The following is a 23,510-nucleotide window of genomic DNA, read 5'->3' on the forward strand; positions in this document are numbered from 1 at the left end:
TTTTAAATGATAAAACTGCTAAAAATATTTACAACTAATAGCAAAATATCATATATATATATATAGTATGTTATCGTTGTCTATCGTGGTCCCTCACAAATAGTATGTGATAGTTTGCTATGATTTGTAAATATTTTGGTTCAGTTTCTTATATTTGGAAACATCCCCTTTAATATATAATTTGAACTTATATAACATTTTTTTATTAATTTGAATTTCTTTTTAAATTAATATTGTTTACATGTTATTTTTCTCGATAACATAATATATATTAATGTAATATTTTTTATAAATAAATATTAGTTTACATTTAAATTATTTTTTTTTTTCTAAAATACAAAAACTATCATATAACCAAAAAAGAGTGATATATGGTTGACCATATATATATATAAAAGAAATAATGAAGAGTAAAAAAGTAAAAATGAAACACCTTACGCATGGGAATCTAGAAAATCGATGGATCTAAAACTCTCTGCTTATAAGAATGCTATAAATATTTAGATGTCAAGACATTACATTATCATAAGATAAACATGATAATAGAGAGTGAGCATCTTAGATGCTAGCGAAATAGACAATCTTTTATAATCAATGGAGTATAATCCAATTAGTTTAAATATTTATTTTTTCACTTTTCGAGACCTAATTTCATCGTCTAACCTTTGGAGATGTCATTACAACTACTTGAAATGCACTTGAACGTCCGAGGTTTATTCATACATAAACCTCATACAAATCCAAAACAAACAGGGAGAGAGAAATCGAGAACTTTCATGAAAAAGAATCTCTCCACCATGAAAGAGACTCTCAAAACACCACCTGAAAAAGTGCTTTTCCCCTTGGTTTTTTCTTTATTGGCCCTCACTAAGAGAAACATCACCACAAAAAGCTTTTCCCACCAAAGTAAAAGTAAAAAGTTTTTTTTTTTTTTTTTTTTTTTTTTTTTTTTTTTTTAATTTAAAAAAAACCTTTTTTTCCCCATTAACCTACAATAAAAATGTGCCACGTGATATTTTTTTTTTTGGAAATAGTAAACTCAGGTGCCATTTTTTTCGATAGAGAGAGCATGAACTAGATGTAATTTGAGTAGGAGTGATATTTGGTTCACTTTTGTCAGTTTTGAGATCAACCAAAAAATCAAATAGGACCAATTCTTTTATGAAAAAAGAGATCCAAACTGATATCCAATAAAGAACAAAATCAATGGATTGATTTTTATTTGGTTCGGATCTATTATCAGTTTGGTGGTCAGTTTTTTAATTTTTTTAATCTCAAATTTTAATTTTTACTTTCAAATTTATTTTGAATTAGTTATTTTTGCTAATTTTAAACTAAAATTGGGTCCATTTCTTAATTGAAATTGGACATTTTTATTTTTTTTCTTGGCACTTTCTAAACAGAAACAAAATATACACTCCATAGTAATAGGTCTTTTTTCTAAACAATAAATATATATGAATCATAATAATTAAAATACTATCTAATAATAGAGTTTATTTTTAAGGATATATATATCTTCGATTTAGTTCGACTTTAATTGATTTTTTTGTTTTCTCCAAATACAAATCAATGTGTCTAATTTTAAATTAAAAACCAAACTAAACTAATGAATCGATTTGATTTGGTTTTTAGATTTTCTATTTTTGGTTGCACTCCTAAGCCTAAATATTGCTAAAAAAAAAAAAAAATCGAGTATTCAAAGTCAAAGCCAGAAAGTTAACCGTCATCCCAATTTTACTCCGCCATTGAAGTCAAAGGTCAATCACTAACAAGCTTTTGCTTCTCACCAATGCCTCCTCAAAACGGGTCCACTCTCTCTTTCTCTTTTCATCTTCCAAATTTTGCTGTTTCCGTTCCTTGGTGCTTAGATTTTCTCTTTTATCCATTTGGGTCTTTTTCTCTGTGCTTCGGTTCAATTTTCTCGCCGGATCCCGATGGAACCGCCACCCCTTATCGACCTTGGCGACGGTGACGGCGATAATTCGTCATCTCCCTTCACTAATTCATATACCCAGAACCTTAATCACCTCAATCATGGGTTTAATTACTCGAATCGCGAGGATACGACCCGTAGTTGCTCCTCTCAATTCTTCGACTCCAGTTCATCTTCGTCCGATAATGAAAACGATGGTGTTTCTGCCAATTACGTTGAGTCCACTACCAAACGGCTTGATTATATGCTGCAATTTCTGGACCGTAAGCTTTCATCTCAATCTGTTTCGTTTAGTAATCATGACGGCGATATTCAGGATTCGGATTATAATGGGAGTAGTTCTTCTCTTCCTGAATTCATTGGGCGGGGTGGAGGAACTGGGATTTTTAGGCTTCCAGTGCGAGCTGCTGTTCATCCTCATCGGCCGCCTAGCCTTGAAGTGAGGCCGCATCCTTTAAGAGAGACGCAGATCGGATGCTTTTTAAGGACTGTTGCTAGCAGCGAGTCCCAATTGTGGGCTGGTAGTGAATATGGTGTCCGGTTTTGGAATTTCGAGGATTTGTATGCGTCGGCGGAAGACACGGCTGTGAGGAGTGGTGATGAAGAGACGGCGCCATTTCGTGAGTCAGTTTGGACGTCGCCTACTCTTTGTTTGGTTGCCGATGAAGGCAATCGGTTAGTTTGGAGTGGCCACAAGGATGGTCGCATTAGATGCTGGAGGATGGATATTCAAAGTTTGAACGCAAATGATCATTTTACGGAAGCTCTGTCTTGGCAGGCTCATCGTGGTCCTATTTTTTCGCTTGTAATGACATCTTATGGTATATATATGGTCTCATATGATTGTCAAACCAAGGTGGGTTTTGCTTCTTTCTTGTTGACTGTTTTGGTTTTTTTTCCCTCTCTCTCTCTCTCTTTTAGGAGATCTTTGGTCAGGTTCCGAGGGCGGGGCTTTGAAGGTTTGGTCATGGGAAGCTATTGAGAAGGCTCTCTCTATGACTGAGGGAGAAAGTCACATGACTACTTTGTTGGTGGAAAGATCTTATATTGACCTTAGGACTCAAGTCAGTGTAAGCTTCAGTAACACATTTACTTGGGATGTTAAGTACTTGTTATCTGACGACTCTACTGCCAAAGTCTGGAGTGGCAGTGACCTCTCTTTTGCACTATGGTATGTTCTTATGTGGTTGTTACGTCAGATTGCTTACTCTATTTGTAGTTGCATTTGGGGCATTGATTTTCTGTTGTTCATGAATCTTGTCGTCTAAAGTTTAGAAGGTGCATTGGTTAGGAACTTATAAACTTGAATCCTTTGGATATGTGCAAATTGCAAAAATGGGTTTACATTGCATAGTAGTTTTTTACTTTGTTAATATGAAACCAAGAGAAATATATTCTAGAGGTAAGGTACAAAAGGAAAACCTAGGGGTGGGGTAGAGGGAACCTTTGCCCCGAACACTACAAAAGAAGTGTCTTCCAATCATTCATTAATATAATACAAAATTTTTTGGGTTACATGCATTCAGTGCACATCCTAATGCGCAAGTCCCTTCTACAATATTCTGTTTTATTCGATGTGCTGGTTGTAATTTGCTTCCGTGTAGCTGAGAGGGTGCTTTCAAGTGTCATTACCTTCTAATACCAAGATTTAGTTATGTAATATTTCCACTTTTCAAGGGATGCTCGCACAAGGGAGCTATTGAAAGTGTTCAATACTGATGGTCAATTGGAGAACCGAATAGATATGACATCTGTCCAAGATTTTACATTGGAGCCTGTTTCTTTTTTAAAGAAAGAAAAGACACAAAGTGCCTTTGGTTTCTTTCAGCGTTCACGTAATGTTATAATGGGAGCGGCTGATGCTGTTCGTCGAGCTGCTGTGAAGGGGGCCTTTGGAGATGATAATCGGAGAACTGAAGCATTAGTGATAACAGTAGATGGTATGATCTGGACTGGATGTACAAGTGGTTTACTTGTGCAGTGGGATAAATACGGAAACCGTTTGCAAGATTTCCATCATCATTCTCATGCTGTCCAATGCTTTTGTACTTTTGGATCACGAATATGGGTGGGCTATGCCAGTGGTACCGTACAGGTATTGGACCTCAAAGGTAGACTTCTTCAAGGATGGGTGGCTCATAGCTGCCCTGTGATTAAAATGTGTGCTGGATCTGGTTACATATTTACCCTGGCAAATCATGGTGGTATTCGTGGATGGAATGTTACTTCTCCAGGACCTCTTGACAGCGTACTACGCTCAGAGTTGGCTGCGAAGGAATTCATGTATACAAGAATGGAAAATTTAAAAATATTCACTGGTACATGGAATGTTGGACAGGAAAAAGCATCTCCTGACTCTCTCATCTCCTGGCTGGGTTCTGTTGTCTCCGATGTTGGCATTGTAGTTGTTGGGCTGCAGGAAGTTGAAATGGGAGCTGGTTTTCTAGCAATGTCAGCAGCTAAAGAAACTGTGAGTTCCTTCATTATAAAACGTACAAATCTTTCTTCTCATTATCTTTTAACTTTCCAATAACTGATCAGTCTCAAGAAATTTATCTGCATGTTGTATTATTTTTATTTGAGAACAAACACTCTTTTTCACTGATAAGCCAAAAAGAAAAACTAAACACTCACAGGTAGCTTATAAAAGGCTGGTCCAGCTAGTACTAATAAAAACATAATTATAACTAAAACATATATTTTAATGTTTTGTCCCGCTATTACATTTCCTTTTAAAAAGCTGCTCTAGCTAGAAAAGAAAGAGCACATCAGTATAGAAGCTTGGAAATTGTATTTTGTCCCATTATTAAACCCCGATCCTTGGAATTGTCTTCAAAGATTCTTGAGTTTCTACTTTTCCACATATTCCGAAAGAGTTTGATTTATAAGATGTAAAGACCCATGGTTAAACATTCAAATGAAGTCTAAACTCTTTGGGAACTTATAGATATCATAGGAGTTGAAAAACAAACTAGGTTTTAAAATGCTAAAAAAACTAAAAAGATTAACCCAAACTAACAAGCTAACTCCCTACATCATGCCTCCACATGTAAATATAATACTCCCTCCAAGAAGTTCTTTTTCTCTTTTGATCAGTGGATAACACAGTTATTGCTCAAAGATACAAGCTCCACAAGGGAGAGAAATAAAAGAACACCGTGAAACACAAAAATAACCACTATAGGGAACCAAAAAGGGAACAAATACAAAAAAAAAGCTTCCACACTGGGACGCAAACTGAACAAAAAGAAACTAGCAAAGAAAGAGCTTGAAGGACCGAACACAACACAATAGACCGCACTTTGAAAATTGAACTAATGCCAACGCCTAGTACCAAAAGCCTTGGACATTAAAAACGGGAAGAGAAGAAAAAAAGAACTAAGCCCAAAAAGCACAAGCAAGAACTGCTAGACCCAATCTGCAAATGCAATAGAGCGAGCGAACATCAACAATGAATGCCTTGGGAATTGAAGGGAGGAATTTCATGCAACTCGAGGCCACAAGCTTCAATAAGAGAAGCAAATTTGCTAGGCAAGATGAAGGAAGAGAATGAGAAATCTTTTTTTTTTTTTTTTTTTTTTTTTTTAAAAAAATATTTTTATAGTAAACATCAAAGATGTATTAAAACCAAAAAAGGCAACGGCCCACTGTTCCCACCTCTTTCAACGTTTCAAATGACTTGAATTTGCCTTTTTCAAAGAATGTCTTGCCTCAGCAAGTTCATTTAATGATGCTCTTCATGCTAAAAGTCAAGCTCCGTAGTAAAAGAATTTCTAACAAAAACAAGTCTTCAAGCCGTTTCCCAAATATCACTAGTTTTCGAGACTTCTTAAACCATATCCCAAGCATTTCTCAAGAAAAAGGAGATCCAACCTTAAATCATCTGTTTTAGAGACTAACCCAGACTATTTAGAAGCCTGTTGTCTGCTTGCTCAACAGCCAAAACCCACCAAGAAATCGATTTCTATCTTAGCTTCAAGCCAGAAATTTAATTACTGTGCTTTTAATCCTACGTTAGAGGTTCAATTTCTGAGAGGTACACCTTGCTCCCCCTTGACTTCGCTCCAGAAAATGAGTTCTTATTATGCCAGTGATTCTCCATTTAGTGTAAGCAGCAAGGATACAGTTTGCTTTGAGGATAAATTTGACCAAGAAACACCAACGCATTACGCTAACTTGGGAGAAGATTTGAACGCTCTGTTTCACAAGGAAGAGAATTTGAATTTAAAAGTGGCGGGTACTTCATGTCTTTCTCCTTTGCTTCATTATGAAATTTCACCACATATGAAGTCCATAGTTGAAGAATGTTTTTGGATGACTGTACGCGTTGACATGCACTTTTGAATCTGTTTGTTTGAAGACAGTTTATTGTGGGAAAGTAGCTGAACAAGATGTTGCAGTGGAAGTTGATACTTTGGGGATGCTAATTAGTTGGAACATTTTTACTCCGATCCTCCACAGAGGATAATTGCTAATTGTTCTATTTTGGTTGTTTGACACCACCCTTGTTGTTTCAGACCACAAGGGAAGCATTGTTATCCTATCTTGTTCTGATCGGTTAGTAGATAAGGCAATTTGGATTGCTTCTCCGATCAGATCTCCTCTAGTTAATTTAGTTTTGAGTTTTTTCTACAATTGTTCGTTCTGTTTTGTCTAGTCTTGGTTTAGGTTGGAGCCGTTTGTTCTTGTTACTCTTTTGTATGGGCTGAGTTTTAAGCCTTGTTTTTTATCCTTAGGCTTTTTTGCTCTTTGTATAATTCTCTTGTATTTTGAGCATTAGCCTCAATTCATTTTATTAATGAAGAGGCTCGTTTCCATTTCAAAAGAAATAATAATAATAAAATAAATAAATAAATAACAGACTATGGCTCTTCTAATTTTTTTTTTCTAATTTTCATCATTTTGGAATAAGGTACCATAGCCGTCTGCAAAACAAACTTTTGAGTTATTATCAATGTAAATCCACATATTCCTCGTTATTTAGACTAACCCCTGAATTTTCTCTATCTGAATCATAAATAGAAAGATTATCCTTAGGGGATGAATGGCTAGAAATCCCTTTGACAAAAGGATTATTTGAGCCTGGAAGATTATTGACTGATTGGCTAAAATTTTTACCAGTAAGCAACTATTGTGGTTTGTCCATTAATTGAGAATCTACTATCAAAAGGCGTGCACAAGACTGAATTGATCTTTAAATGTTCCTTTATAAGTTGTTGCTCCTTTCTCAAAGTGACTTGAAGAGAATAAACTACTTTAAAGGATAGAAAAAGCGTCAACCTTTCTATTGCTTACCACCTCGAGACTAAGAGAATTTGAATCAAATTGCAACTCAGTATTCAATCCTTGTTCACCCCTGAACCAACGTAGGATTATCATTTCTATCAAAAACTCGACTTACCTAACATGGGAAATCCGAGAACTTTTATATCCTCTTTACCTACCTCAGACACTGTTAAGATCTCTCCTAACAAGAACAAACTCAAGAATACAAAGAACAAGTAAGAAAACTAAAAGATAGAATTATAAATTGCAAGATCAATAAAGAAATTACAATGTACCTCAGCACATTCTAGAGAGCTGATAATCCTCTCCAAATTCCCCAAAGGAAATCGCACAAAATTCTTTATACCCTCTGACCTCACACTCACCTACTATTTATAACCCAAAGAGACCTAACAATCCCCATGCCTAATTACTAGAATACCCTTATTACTAATCATACTAATATTCCACTAATAATCCTACATCTCTATGACTAGGGGTCTTACTTCTTCATCTCTATTAACCTCGTTTTTTTTTTTTTTTGGAAAAGGATACGAAACTTTTCATTAAGTAAACGAAAAGAGACTAATGTTCAACATACATCACAATAAAAACAAAACAAAGTAAAGACCTCTGAACCAAACAAAAATTAAAAGAAATTAATCTCACAATATCTAAAGAATTTGAAAAGTCCTTTTTTTTTTCTTTTTTTTTTTAAGAAACAAGACTTTTAATTGATGAAATGAAAAGAGGCTAATGTTCAAAATACGATGAAATAAAATAAAGCAAAGTAAAGCAATTACAACCAAATACAATTCATAACAGAGCAACTTGGCTTTGAACAAATCACCAAACACCCATTGAATCTGAAAATGACCATTGGTCTGAACTTTACTTTAATTTCAATTTCACCTAGGAAAGAACCACTCAAGTTTCTTTTAACTTCTATATGTGCTTCAAAAAAATCCAAGAAATTTAGGTTTTTAGAACACAAATGCTAACCAAGCCCCAAGGTTATTTAAAATAACTAACGCATAATTTATGAAAATGTATTTTTCATTCTATGTTGAAGAAGAGCTTTTTCTTTTTTTAGTGAAATATCTAAGAAAGATTCTTTCAGTAGGTATTGTTTATGAGTCCTAAAAAGGAGATCTAACTTTTCCTTTCTTAACCTAAAAACAAAAGATTATGCAAGACGACAAGTTCTTTCCATACATGTGATAAGACTATCATTCATTTTTCTAACGAGAAACAAGCTTTGATATTATAAAAGGAAAATATTCAAAGACACAAACTCCAAAGGGAGTGAACAAGAATGTTAAAATCACTAGTTTACCCAAAAACTTATACTAATGGGTGAAGGTAAATTTAATATTATATCATCTAATACTCCCTTCACTTGTTAGCTTGAAATATGTAGAAGACCCAACAAGTGGAAATCAATGTTAATTGAGGAGGAGTTCACCGATTAGGGTTTCTTCAGAGGGGTAGTAAGGACCAAAATCCATCATGGTGAACATTCCTAAGACGAAGAAGACTTACTGCAAGCGCAAGGAATGCAAAAAGCATACTTTGCACAAGGTTACCTAATATAAAAAGGGTAAGGACAGTGTTGCTGCTCAAGGAAGTGTCATTATGATCGTAAACAAGTAGGATATGGAGGACAAACCAAGCCTGTCTTTCATAAAAAGGCCAAAACTACAAAGAAGATTGTGCTAAGGTTGCAATGCCAGGGTTGCAAGCACGTCTCACAGCATCCCATTAAGAGATGAAAGCATTTTGAGATTGGTGGAGACAAGAAGGGAAAGGGAACTTCTCTTTCTTAGATGCATTAACATTGTCATTCATCATTCACCATAATTGGGGAGGAAATAACATTGCAAGGGTTTGTACACAAGACCTCCTAGACCACTTACTCCGATATTATCTTAAATCACCGATTGACCCAAAAGTTTAAGCTGATGAGTGAACTTAAATTTAATATTATATCATCTAACAAAGAAAATAGAACCAGAAAATAAAACAAGATCTTAAAACAATTTCAAATAAAAGAGAATGACCAAAAAACAAAAAGGACCCATCAAACCAAATCTTAGCTCCAAAGAAAACTCACAACAACAATTGCAACAGGTGAAAATAAGAACCAATGCAAGAAAAAGCTGGCTAAGAATTTTCCTCCAAGAAAGATCTAACAAACCAATTGGGATACTTTGAGAATAAAATCCCTAACACTTGAATTGTTGAAAGATAAAGTAAAAACCAAAAAAGAGCTATCTAGAAACTTGACCAAGAAACTATTCCTTATGATGTTGAAATTGGAATTTCCCATAATCCAAGGCCACAGGCTTTAGTAAGAGATACAAATTTACCAAGCACTGAAGAGGGAGGAAGACGAATCTCCTTATCATTTTCGTACGCTAATGTTGAATTCAGCATCAAAGTCATCACACTGAAAGGGAGAAAGATGAAATGTAGGATCTTTTGTTGAGTGAATTGCCTCATGAATAAAAAGTATACCTTTTAAGGAGAAAAATATATGGCTACTAGAGCGAGGATGGAAGAATATGGTGGGGCTAATGTTGATAAGTCCCTGTGGATGTTTAAGGGGAAATGATAGGCACACTTCTCTGAGTATAATAGAGTGGATAAGTAGCAGCGTAACAATTTTTAACTTCATTAATAGTCAAAGGCTTTAAGGACCCGGAGCTTGTATCCTTTGAACGTTTTCCTTTTTCATTATATCAAAAAGGGAAATAGGGGATAGTGTTGCCCTCCTCTCTTTGTTAGGGGAGTTTCAATTTTCTTCTAGGATCTTTCTTTCTTTCCTTCTTTCTCTTTTTGGGTAATGAATAACAATTGACCCACTACATTTCTTACAGAAATATGGTTAAATAAAATGAGAAACCAAAGAGATTAAAACTTTTGATTCTTAATTTTTCTTCATGAATTTCATCATCTTCTTTTTATTCTTCTTCCTATTATTATTCTGTATTTTTATTCTGGCATGAATTTTTTTTAATTGAATCCCCCCATCATCTTAGCAGCCAATGGAATGCCACCACATTTCTTCAACAATTTCACTTTCAATTCCTCTAAATCTGGAGGATCATTAGATAACAAATCTCCATTATTCACTAATTCTTGCTAGAAAATGTTCAAGGAAAAAAAATCTCCATATTATGGTTTTTTTTTTTTTTTTTTTTTTTTTTATATGTTACATACTTTTCAACTACATATATACTTTTCCAAATATTCTTAACACTCATTTGATATATGAATTCAATCAAACAAAAATAAATTTTACAAATTTCTACGTATAAATATCGCACTTAATGTAGACAAAATATTATTATTTACATAATCAACAACCCTACAACATAATTTAACATTCATTAGTCTTATAATAGTTGGAAGTGGTTGTCAAAGTTGATTATTGAAGATAATTTTCACTGGAGTTTGTAGTCGGAGATGGCTGTCGAATCCTTGAGTTGGTCGCATGAAGGTGGTATTGGAATTGATTGTCGGAGTTTGTCATCGGAGGTGATTATCGAAGCCTAAAGTTGGTCATCGAGTTGCTTGCTTGAAGGTAGTCATCAAAGTTGATCATTACAGGTGATTTTCGTCGGAGTTTGTAGTCAGAGGTGGTTGTTGAAGGTGGTTGCCAGAGTCTAAAATTGGTCGTCGGAGTTGGTCGCGCGAAGGTAGTCATCGGAGATGGGTCACCGGAGTTGTCATCGGAGGTGATTGCCAAAGCCTAGAATTAATCGTCGGAGTTGGTCGCGCGAAGGTAGTCGTCAGAGTTGTCATTGGAGGTGGTTGTCGGAACTCGAAGTTGGTTGCCGAAGTTGTCATTGGAGATGGTTGTCGGACCCCAGAGTTGGTTCTTGGAGTGATAGCGATAGTTGCTTGTTGCTGTAAGTGGCCATAGGTGAAATCATTGAAAATATTGGAATAAGGGAGAGTTGGGGTGAGTTTGTAAAATATACCACAACTCAACTCATGTTGGTGAGCCAAACACCCCCCTAAGATCTGAATTATATTGAAATATAAAGAAGAAGAAATACAAGATAAGCCAAGTTCCAAGCACTTGGAGAACCTCCTCTTTGAGTATGCTAACTCAAGCCCTAAACCACTCAACTATTGCCTACCTTCCTTCATTTACCATCCTTCTATTTATAACAATAGTTAGTAACAAACTATTAGGATACCTCCTAACAAGAAATTACTTAAGAACACAGAATAAACTCAAGAACAATCAAATATGGAAATATATTGAAATATGCTATAAGGTCATAGAAAATAACAAGATAACCCCTAGCCTTTCGAGAAGGCTAGACTCTCCCAAATTCCTAAATTAGGAAATCCCACAAAATTCTTCGCACCATTCCTCATGACCCATTCCCTCTATTTATAACTAAAAAGCCCTAACAAACTTACTAGCTAATTACTAATATGCCCCAACTAATACCCATACTAATATTCTACTAATACTCCTATTATTTTTATAGTTAGGGACTTTACAATACTCCGCCCTTCGAAAACACCTTGTGCTCAAGGTGTGCTTAGAAGATTCAATCACAAAAATTGGGCTTTTTTTTCCTTTTTCATTTTTTGGTTTATTGAACAAGTAGTGAAACCCAGGCCACTAGCCTTCTCTTCAGCCTTCAAATTGGACTTTAATTTCTTCAGTTGGATTCAGCCCATGACCCCACATTCCCACAGTAGCTCCATTCTTTTCTAATGGACTGGGCCCATGGTCAACTTGCTGTCCAAAATCAAACTCGAGTGTACTCTTAATCAAGATCCATTGTCCATTTATTAGAGGAATCACATATTGGGCCCCTTCTTGTTGGGTTGGCCCAATCCTTAGCTCAACTATATCAAACCTTAATCGTCTGTTATCCTTCCTTCCCAACTTTTTACATGTCACTGCCCCTCCTCTTGGTGAACATTGTTCCTCTTGAATAGAAGGAAATAACTAGGCCTGCAATCCTAGCCCAAAGACATTCACGAAAAATAGGGTTTTATGTTCTCCAACAATCGGTCCCACCTCTTGACCTTTCACGTGGAGATAAACATTTTTTTTTAAAACTCATGAAAATTTCCTCTTCCCCAAGTCATTTTCTCCGTCCTGTCTCCCTCTGCAAATTTTAGCCCATCCCTCCTTCATTCTTCGATTGTATACACCCACCATTGTTTCGGTCGACCGTCGTTTCTCGTCCTCCGGCCTCTTTGCAGTCCCAACCAACAAACCGTTGGCTTCGTCTCCATCTCCATCTGTACGCCTCCCTCCACTGTTTCGGGCGCCATCTTCCTCATCGTCGCCCATTGTATTCTTCCCTGATGAACCTCAAGAAATTCATGGCCGACATACACGATCAACTTCTGTATGCCGCCAATAGCTGCCGATAATTCCTTCTTTCGTCCTTTTTTTTGTTTTCCTCCCACTTTGCCTTCTCGTCGGTAATGTTCGTCTCTTTCTCTTTGATGCTTCTGCCTTTTTTGATCAGCGTTTTCACTTTCACCAAGGCCTTGTCTCCGACCATCTCACCCTTCGCCGTCGACGATGGGCATAGACAATCAAGTTTCTCTTCTTCTTCGATTTCTCCATCGTCGATTCAATATTATTTTTCTCTTTTTCTTCTCTGCTGTGAAATTCCCCATCACCTCCCTTCTTCTCTTTTGTTTCTATCAATTTTATCTCCTTGCTGTTCTCACAATTTTCATCGACATCACCTTCCCTCTGTACTATCTTCAATGGAAATTTCCCCTCAAGAGAGCTTGATGCCTTTCCTTCTTCCTTGATGCCTTGTGATGGTTGTGAAAATCCTTCCATAGATGAGTTTTCAGTTGTAATCTGATTGGAAGTTGCAGATTCCACACCTGCCATGAACGTTACCAATTTTTCTTAGCTGATTTTCTTCCTCAGTTTTGGTGGCGGCTAGTCTGGTTTCTTCTCTTTCTCAATCTCTCTGCAAGGAATCTCTGGTCCTTTGTTGCATTGCTTTCATTTCTCTATGTATTTCTAACAAAGTTTTCATCATATGATCAAAATCCATAACGAAAAATAATGATCCAGGATTGATGGCTTTAATACCAATTTGTTAGGATATCTCCTAACAAGAAATTATTCAAGAACATGGAATAAACTCAAGAACAATCAAATATGGAAATATATTGAATTATGCTATAAGATCATAGAAAATAACAAGATAGCCCATAGCCTTTCGAAAGGGCTAGACTCCAAATTCCCAAATTAGAAAATCCCATAAAATTCTTCACACCCTTCCTCTTAACCCACTCTCTCTATTTATAACTAAAAAGCCCTAACAAACTTGTTAGCTAATTACTAATATGCCCCAACTAATACCCATACTAATATTCTACTAATACTCCTATTATGTCAAAAGCTAGGGGCCTTTCAACTTAAGCACCTTGGAGAACCACACCTCAAAAGCCAGTTATTGGTGTGGGAGAGCCAAACCACTTAAGTATCATATTGGTCGTCCCATTCTAACCAATGTGGGACAAAGGAAGCCCATACTACCTTGGTTCCTAACACTAACTTACTGTCTAGTTACCATTGTACCTTTTACTAATTCTATACTAATATTCTTATCTAGGGACCTTATATATATTTTAGTATGATTTGTATTTTTTGGTTTATTTTGTTGTTCTCCCTCTTAAGGGTAATTGTATCCTTGAGCATTAGTCTCTTTTCATTTTCGTTTCCTTTTCAAAAAAAGGAAGGGAAAAAGTCCTACGCAGTATATAAGAGATCAATGAGTAGAGTAATGAGTCTACTGACCGTGTTGACTTAATATATCATTTTCGTTCAAATTGAAAATGTAAAGATGTCTCAATCGTTTGTCAATTTGATTAAAAAAATGGCATCCCATTTAGCTGCATTTCTTTCCTCCCTAAACTTAGATTATGTTTCCTTCTGAATGCAGGTAGGACTCGAGGGTAGTGCACTAGGCCAATGGTGGTTGGATATGATAGGAAAAACGCTGGGTGAAGGATCAACTTTTCAGCGCGTTGGTTCTAGGCAGTTGGCAGGCTTGCTAATAGGAATATGGTTTGTAGTTGATCAACCCTGAACTTATTTAATAACATCTGTGACTATTTTTCTTTTCTAATAGTTACTATTTTAGTATACTTAGGTTTTTCCCTCTGTGACAAGCTTCCTTGCTATTTTCGAAAATAGAAAACAATAGTTTACATTTATATTTGATGAAGTTTCACTATGAACAATTAGAGAAAAATCAGAACTCCCAGACTCGGAGGAAGCATGAAGTATCTTCTTACAGTAGCAAGAGACGGAAAGTACATAGATAAATTACCACAAATGGTTACAGATAGCTCTCCTACTAGATTTCATTACATTACGAGAATAAATAGGAACTTGACAAAGAATGCCAAAAAGGCGTGATTCTTTACGATATCCCATCTTGCTCACCAATCTAACCATTTCATTTGTTGGGTTAACCAAATAGGGTTCTTTTACTGCAACACTTACAGCAACCTAGCTTTATTTTCCAGCTTCACACCACTTAGTAACATTGAAAAAAAAGTGATCGGTCTTCTCCTGCCAAAGAACCACCAAACACAAACTGAAGGAGAGAGCCACTGAAAGAACTTTTTTTTTTACTCTGTTCATTAAATTAAAACAACCCAAATGCCAATGGAAAACGAGAATTTTTCTTGGGCTTTTTGACATCAAGGTCCAACAAGACTTAAATCAAGTTGAAAGAAATTGAAGCAATTTTCTAATGAGAAGGCTATTGATCGAATTTGGGATGTATATAAGTTATGTTTCATTCCACTTCTTGGTGTCAAATCTAATCGTTTATACTATGTTTGATGCTTTTAGATAGAAAATTTTGGAATTCTATGTAATTTTCCTTTGACTCTCAAGGAGGGAGTTTGTGTGCACACATCCTTGTAGCATCCTTGAGTGAAAATTTTGGTAAGAGAAACAACCATGGATATTTTCAACTGACGATATTAGATGACATTACAAAAGGAGAGGGCCTAGCTAAAGGAATTACACGCAACTTTTCCAATGGGCCATAAGGGAAAAATCATTTCTTATCTAAAGGCAACATTTTTTATAGACCCAAAGTCACTAAGTTTAAGCCCATAAAAAAGAGAGGAAAGGGGAACCAGGCAATGTAACACGTGAGGAATGAGTGATGTTATGTGTAATTGGTTGGGCATGCAGTTTTGATCTTATCGTTATTTTGATATGGTTAGTTAGAAACTTTTTGTGAAGGTTTGTTAGGGAGACCTTTTAAGGTCGCTTACAGCAGAGGGGAATTTTTTGGAATCTCTCTAGATTGTTTGTAGCTCTCTTAAGCATTGTGGAGAGAGGGGAGCTCCCAAATCTCCCTTGACATTTCGAAAATAGTGGATAAATAAATTGAGAGGTATCGACTTTTCCAAAATTGTTCTTTTATTTCTTCGGTGAAGTTTTGTTTGGAGTATTAGTCTCTCTCATTATTTCTGAAATTTTTTTGTTTCTTGTTTCAAAAAAAAAAAAAAAAAAAGAAAAGGAATGTTGGGTTGAGGTATGTCTGAAAAGAAGGATTTTGTGGAGAACTAGTGTCATCCACCTTTTGGTGTACTTAGTTGAAAGGGAGCTTTTCGTCTGAAGTGTAAACTGGAAGAGCTCCCTTCTATTTATCTTGGTTTACCACTTGGCGGTTATCCCAAGCAAGTCCCCTTTTGGCAGCCAATCATTGATAAGATTCGCAAGAAGCTGGACAAATGGAAAAGATATAATATATAATTTTTCTCGAGGAGCCCGACTCACTCTTTGCTATGCACAGCTTTGTCTAACTTGCCTATCTATTACTTGTCACTTTTTTTATGCCTCCTTCAGTGGTTTTAGAGATTGAATGTCTCATGTGTTCCTTCTGTTTGGAAGGTCAGAAGGGAAGCAAATTAAATCACCTAGCCCATTGGAGTTGGGTCTCTAATTCCTTGATGGATAGAGTTCTCGGATTGGGGAATTTGAAAAACAAAAACCTGGCCTTATTAGCTAAATGGGGTTGGAATTCATATATGAACCTGAAGCTTTTTGGTGTAAAGTAATCAAAAGTGTCCATGGCACCAACACTCATTTTTGGCACACTTCCGAAAAATTTGGTCCAAGTCTTCGAAGTCTGTGGATTAGTATCTCTATAGCTTGGTTAAAAGTTGAATCTCTAGCTGAATTCAATTTGGGAAATGGGAGGCATATTACGTTCAAACCAAATCTCTAAAGCTCAGTTAAAATTTGCTCTTAAGTCTTAGAAGTCCGAGATTTGTCTTGTCATTGAGCTTTGAGTCATATTGTATTTTTTATTTCTGGTTGGACTGTTTCTGTTCTATTGTTGGGAAGTTATATCTTCCATTGTAAGTGCTTATGTCTTGGAGATGGTGCATGATAAGAGTTCAATTGTTCAGGGTAAGAAGTAACATCAGAGCTCATGTCGGGGATGTTGATGCTGCGGCAGTTCCGTGTGGCTTTGGACGTGCAATTGGTAATAAGGTAAGTCCTGTTTCTTTGTTCCAACAATACTACTGCTTCCAGCATAGCTTTTTTTTACATTTTGTATGTTGTATTTTCAAAAAAAATTATTATTACCAACTAAACAGTTATTTTTCTACATTTTGTATTTGAGCATTAGCCTCTTTTCACTATTTCAACGAAATTTTTTATTTCCTTTTCAAAAAGAACAGTTAGATGAGTTCTAAGAAGCATGGACATGGACACGGATATGACAAGATATGGTGATACACCAATTTCTAAAATATTAGGACACAAAGACGTTGAGGATACACTATTTTTTTAATTATTTTTTAGAATATATGTACATTTAACATAAAATACTGAATGTGCTGGCTAAAAAGGCATAAAATTTCAACCAAAATGTGGATTGAAACTCAATCATGAAATTATTAGCTTTCAAGGATAGTAAAACATATTTATATTTTTTATTTGATAATATTGGCGGCAAGAAAAATGGGTGAATAGGTTAGAAGATGGTGCCAGCGGGGTGAAGTGAACCGGGGGAACACGATGGCGGCAAGCAGTCAGTGGCAACCAGGCGGGAGAGCAGATGGCGGTGTTGGCAGAAGAAGGATCGTGTGTGCATATGATGTTTCACATTTGGAGGGCTGCTCATTTCGTGAACTGCATGACAAGAAGTAGACTTTAGGTTTTGTGATTATTTTATATTTTTTTCAAAATGAAGTTAATGGGCTGGTGGATTTGGGCCCGTTCTTTAGTTTTCTCTTCCAGCGTGTCCCTTTTTTTTTTTAGAAAAAAGAAGATATGCAAAATGGCATGTCGGACACATGTCCACCACGTGTCCTGACGAATCTGTACCCGCCAAGTGTCCGAACGAATTTGTGTCTGCCAAGTATCCAACATTGATGCCACCTCTTATACGAAGTGTCCGTGCTTCGTAGGATGAGTTGTACGTAGGGATGCACAACCAAACAAAACCAAAATTTTGATTTTTATAGCTTATAAGGTTCGGTTTGGTTTAAATCTCAATAAAACAAAAGAAATGCAATTTGGTTCCATTTGGGGGCTCAAAACCCAAACCGAACTGCATGATGATATATATATATAGTAAAAAGAAAAAATGTGTTATAGAGCTGACATGTCTTTCTTTTTTTCTTTTTTTTTTTTATTTAGCTTTGGTTTCTTCCAAATCAAAAGCTGATTTATGTATCTTCATCGTATTTGTGTCTTACACTTTCAGAAATGGGTGTGTCACCATATCCATGTTGTGTCCCGCATCAGTGTATGTGCTTATTAGCTTTTCCACTTCATTTTTAAACCCTTCGGATATTAGCAAAAGCCTTTGATCTTGAGACTTAGGGAGAAATGAGCATACTTGATATTAATCGTCCTTGTGAAAACCTCTCTCCTGAGTAGTGTAAGTAGTTCATTTATTCTTTCTCGGCTAAATGTTTTCATTTAAAAAAAAAAAAAAAAAAAAAAAAAAATCTTAGCTCTTATTTTAGGTTATTTATAAATTTGGTATCTAAACTTTGATTGTTGTGTCTATTTGTTGGAAAATATGAATAGAATTATTATTAATATTATTATTTTTACATTTAGAACACCTATGTCTGCCATTGGAGCGTGAGCTTGGGATTGCCACATTTTGGGACCCGTATAAATTCTCCATGGGCTAGTTGGATATTTATCTTCTTTAAATGTGGGAAATTAGCTCATTTCTAATAGGCCCTCTTCATCATTTCCATATCATTTTCAAGCTCTTTGGGATGATGGTGGAAAAAAGAATGTTTCCTGGAATTATGTCGCAGATTATAGTAGCTGAATATCTTCGGCTGGACCACATAGATTATTAGATTATTGTTTGGATTTATGTTAAATGTATGGTCATTCATGGTGATTCCGACTTACATATTAAAAGTTCCCTTTCACCATACATTTTATGGTTTATAATATCTCATAATTGTAACTTTTGACATGATTAAAGGTTGTCTGACCAGGGGGCAGTTGGTTTAAGGATAAGAGTGTTCGACCGGGTGTTATGCTTTGTTAACTGTCATTTTGCTGCACATTTAGAAGCAGTCAACCGTCGCAATGCAGATTTTGATCATGTGTATCGGACTATGTCTTTCCACCGGCCATCCAATCCTTTCAGTACCACAGCTGGTATGGTATAGTGGCTCTTCTTATTTGCACTTGCACTTGACATTTTGATGCATTTGTCTTATTAAAGACCTGGTTCGCAATTGCTCCTTGTGCAGCTTGTTCTTCACCCACTGCTCAGTCAGTTCGCAGTTCAAATGTATGTGTATAATTAATGGTTGCATGGTCCATTCAATCATTTAAATTACTTCCTACTGTCATTCTAATTTTTAATTAACATGTACTGGAAATTTCTTGTTCCTTCTTTTTATTTGAGATGCAAATGATGGAGTTGTCTTTCCCAGGCTTTTGTTGGGTCCTCTGTAGAAATGACACCTGAATTATCTGAGGCAGATCTGATCATTTTTCTTGGTGATTTTAATTATCGGCTTAACGGGGTATCATACGATGAAGCTAGAGATTTTATTTCTCAAAGATGCTTTGATTGGCTCAAAGAAAAGGATCAACTCCGTACAGAGATGGAATCTGGAAATGTCTTCCAAGGAATGCGTGAAGCAGCTATTACATTCCCTCCCACATATAAATTTGAGAGGCAACAACAAGGATTATCAGGTATCTTTTTGATGCTGTTTAGTGGTGTCTAGTTGGGTTTAAGGTTTGGTTCAAGCTGCTTGAGTATTAATTGCTGGTAGGTCAGTTAAAAATGTGTCAGTAGCAGAATCTCCTTGTTACCTTGTGCCCCTTTTTGGGTCCTCGGATGCATACGATCTTGAAACTTCCTTACTAACGTGTAATAGAAAGTGAGAGGACCCACAGGTTCAATTATCAAAACCTGGCTCGAGTAAAGATGTGAGGGTTTGGAGCCCTAATCCCTTGGATAGATTCCCGTGTAAGTCTTTTTTCCATTGTTTGGTTAACCCTTCTCCCTTAGGTGAGTCAGTCTTTGCGTTAATGTGGAGGATTAAGATCCCGAGAAAGGTTAGATTCTTTACCTGGCAGGTTCTTCATGGCTGGATAAGTATGTTGGACAGGTTGGTTAGGATGATGCCCTCGTTGATTGGGCCTTTTTGCTACATTCTTTGTTGGAAGGCGGAGGAAGACTTGGATTATATTCTTGGGCGTTCGGAGTATACGAGCTTTGTCTGGGACTCTTTTCTCCAGATGTTTGACTTGACGTGTGCTCGCCCCAGGAGTGTTAGAGATATGATTGAGGAGTTCCTCTTTAACCCGCCATTTGGGGAGAGAGGCCGGTTTCTCTAGCTTGCTAGCATTTGTGCTATTATTTGGGTGTTGTGGGGTGAGTGAAACAGGAGGTGTTTAGGGGGTTGCGAGGGACAGTTGGTCTCTTGTTCGTTTCCATGTCTCCTATTGGGCTTCGATTTCAAAGGTTTTTTTTTTTGTAATTATTCCATAGATATGATTTTGTATAGTTGGAGTCCCTTCCTGTAGATGGTGTCTCCCTTTTTTGTGGAGATTTTTTGTTCGCTCGTGTATTCTTTCATTTTTTTGAATGAAAGCCGTTGTTTTTATTAAAAAAAAAAAAAAAAAGGCTCGGGTAAAAATAGTGGATTCCCTGATATAAAAAGAAAAATAAGAAGGCAATTATGCACATGGAAGGTTTTCTGTTTTTATCCTGCAGCCTGCAATGTAGGTTACTTGAGTTTTCTGATGGTCTGATATCAAATTTATTTTGCCTGTCTAATAGGGTATGATTCTGGGGAGAAGAAGCGCGTCCCTGCTTGGTGTGACAGGATACTGTATCGTGATAGCCGGTCATCTTCAGCGTCTGGATGCAGCCTAGACTGTCCTGTAGTCACTTCAATATCACAGTATGTTCAATTTTTATTATCTTTCAATATGTGGCAACTGAAATCAGATACCATGTGTTATCATTTCTTGGTTGGGGTTGCTGGTGCCCCGGCCCTCCCCTTCTTTCTTTTCCCTTTTCCCTCCCGTTATTTTTGAAGGACTTGTAGATTGTCAAGATCTACTGATTGGAAATATTTACTTGGCTATATGTTTAGGGAGGATTCCTTTCCTACATCGATTTGCTTTTCCTCCTATATTCTTGTGTACGTGGGGATCTTTAGAAGAGGAGGTGGTCCTATGGGTAGCAACAACCTAATCCTTTTGAAATGAAGTCCCTGTTCTATAAAGTTTGTGATATTTGGAATGGATGACTTGTTCTGTTTGGAATGAATGAAAATCTTCATAATTCTTGTGGTTGGGTTTCAAAAATTATTATGCCAAGTTTTGGTGCACCTACAAAGTTTTTTGTGGAAGTGCCTCCGAACGGTTGGGGACCTGAAGATGAATATCCCTTATTTGTCGGCATCGTCTGGGGATAATTGCTTCCTTTTCTTTTTCATGTGTCTGCTCTTTTAATGTACATGCAACTAGGGTAACTGCTGCTAGCTTTATTACTTCCGTTGGTATTTGTTTCTGTATGCTTTCATGTATTGTATGCTGTAACTAGTTATTCTCTAGGCTGAACATTTTATGAACTAGAAAATGAGAAAAAGATTTAGTATGATTATTTTCAGGTTTTTCTCCTATCATGCCCCTTTAATCAAATGTTATCGATATTTTTCTTTCGTACAAATCTTGATTTATGGGTTTAAAATATTTGATGTGAAAATTGATTCAACCCCATTTGCTTTACTTGTAATACTGATGTCAATTTTACAGCTTCCTTTTTTCCCTCTCTTTTAAGGTCTGATCTTCCTTCTGTACAGGTATGAGGCTTGTATGGACGTGGTAGATAGTGATCATAAGCCCGTTCGTTGTATATTTGATGTCAATATTGCTCGAGTTGATGAGTCTATAAGAAGACAAGAACTTGGAGAAATCCTTCATTCAAACGAAAAAATTAAGCATATGCTTGAGGTGTTGTGCAAGATTCCTGAAGTTATTGTCAGTACGAACAACATACTTCTTCAACATGAGGATACATCTCTTCTACGTATTACAAATGAATGCGAGAAAAGTGACGCTATATTTAAAATAGTTTGTGAAGGTCAGTCTACAATTCGATTGAATGGGAAAGCATCGGGTCATTATAGTCTTAGAGGTTCTTTTGGCTTTCCACGATGGCTCGAGGTAACTTACTATACATCAATCTACTTGCAATGAGTTCTGCCTGACTTTTACATTCTCTAAGTTGAACATTGTCATTATTTATCAAAACGATGGTATCGACTATAAAAAACTTGGCTATTTCTTGCTATTATTGTATCAGGTCTCTCCTGCAACTGGAATTATCAAACCTAACCAAATTGTTGAAGTCTCAATTCGTCTCGAGGAATCCCACATGTCAGAAGGATTTGTTGATGGTCTCCCGCAAAACTCATGGTGTGAAGTCACCAGAGATAAAGAGGTTATTTTGCTTGTTAAGGTGTATGGAACCTTTTCTAGTAAGTCAAAGAATCATCGTATTCGTGTGCGCCATTGTGTTTCTCCCAAGAGCGAAGGAACTGATACCAAAACAAACAACTCTACCCAAATTCATGGAAGCGTTCTTCATCGGTCCGATATTCAGCGTCTCAGCATGTCCAGTGATGTGGTTGACCGTCTACGAAATATGCATACCCCTTAACTGCAGCCAAGATTGTGCAGGAAATCATGCTTTTGGTCTTTGACAGATTTCAATTCTACCAGCTTCTTTGTACATATCTGAGGGAGATGTCTCTTACCATTTTGTATCAAAACCCGTACTGTTTTGATTTGTGTCGATAGTGTTCATTCAATAACAATGTCCATTTTTTGAGATTTTCAACCTAATTTCAAGACAGGTCCATCTCCAGGTGGTTGCTGATAAGTGGATTCACATATCTGTAGATGAAAGTTGTATACAGAAACAGCAGCAGAGTAGGTGAGGCGGTTTTATTTGTTCCTTAAATGTTATTATCCCAATTACAGTGGAACAATTATGTCTGTAGACTTGGTTTTGATGAGTCTAAGTTTAGATTCCTTGAACAAACTTTGTACGTGCTGAAAATATATGTATGTAGCTTCATAGTTTTGGTGGACTTTTTATATGAATATATCCATTTTTTTTTATGTGATACCATTTTGGGATGTTAATAAGCTCTCTTGTGGAATGGAAAATGGAACATTTGAACCTTGAGATCGATAATATAAGTTTTTTTTTAGTCGAACTATACTCATTTTGGTCAATGTTATTGTTTGTAAAAATTGATTTTTTTTTTTTTATTTTTTGGTCAATGTTATTGTTTGTAATAATTGGTTTTTTATTTCCTGAGTTTACTGCCAAATTTGTCTTTCCGATTTGTTATTTTTGGTTTATTTCAATTTTATGTGCTACATGTCACAAAAGAGTAGGTAGGTCAAGTGAACAAAATAATGGGAGTAGGTCAGGTGAACGAAACAGAGGAAGAAAACAAACCAATAGAATTTTATTTAAATCGTGTTTTGCTTGCCTACTCTTTGAATTTTTTGGTCCACTTCTTATTTTTAATCAAGAAATATCAGGTGTCTATCTAGCTTACGTGTCAAGGCGTATTACATGCGTATTACATAATCATTTGTTCATTCAATCAATGTACCACAATATTAAAAGGTAAGGATGTAATTAAAATCTACTATTAAAATTTAAACTTATTTGTAAATTAACTTGAGAAATTTACAGCATTTTGGTGATTATAATGTCCTATTCACGTTCACAATGCA

The 23,510-nt window shown here is 36.1% G+C and overlaps 1 protein-coding gene and 1 pseudogene across 2 annotated transcripts; both read left to right on the forward strand.

Moving 5' to 3' along the window:
• Positions 1-1,802: 1,802 nt before the first annotated feature.
• Positions 1,803-22,904, forward strand: LOC120071491 (type II inositol polyphosphate 5-phosphatase 15-like). Of its 2 annotated transcripts, XM_039023807.1 has the most exons (12): positions 1,803-2,757; positions 2,858-3,107; positions 3,614-4,406; positions 14,155-14,279; positions 16,652-16,736; positions 17,223-17,395; positions 18,706-18,884; positions 18,980-19,020; positions 19,166-19,433; positions 20,527-20,650; positions 21,557-21,920; positions 22,060-22,904. In XM_039023807.1, the coding sequence occupies exons 1-12, from the start codon at positions 1,938-1,940 to the stop codon at positions 22,414-22,416; spliced, it is 3,579 nt and encodes a 1,192-aa protein (XP_038879735.1). In that variant the 5' UTR covers positions 1,803-1,937; the 3' UTR covers positions 22,417-22,904. The 2 variants fall into 2 exon arrangements, with proteins under 2 accessions (XP_038879735.1, XP_038879736.1); XM_039023808.1 differs by lacking the exon at positions 17,223-17,395 and having other exon boundaries at positions 1,805-2,757; positions 18,719-18,884.
• LOC120071492 lies at positions 8,631-9,379 on the forward strand (annotated as a pseudogene).
• Positions 22,905-23,510: the final 606 nt, after the last annotated feature.

This window comes from Benincasa hispida, chromosome 2 (assembly GCF_009727055.1).
Source record: "Benincasa hispida cultivar B227 chromosome 2, ASM972705v1, whole genome shotgun sequence".
Classification (NCBI taxonomy): domain Eukaryota; kingdom Viridiplantae; phylum Streptophyta; class Magnoliopsida; order Cucurbitales; family Cucurbitaceae; genus Benincasa; species Benincasa hispida.

Excerpts from the sequence above, each read along its gene's own strand:
- LOC120071491 (XM_039023807.1), top strand. The coding sequence starts at position 1,938 with ATGGAACCGCCACCCCTTATCGACCTTGGCGACGGTGACGGCGATAAT. Across the intron at positions 4,407-14,154 it reads TGTCAGCAGCTAAAGAAACT|GTAGGACTCGAGGGTAGTGC; the intron begins GTGAGTTCCTTC and ends TTCTGAATGCAG. Across the intron at positions 19,434-20,526 it reads GCAACAACAAGGATTATCAG|GGTATGATTCTGGGGAGAAG; the intron begins GTATCTTTTTGA and ends CCTGTCTAATAG.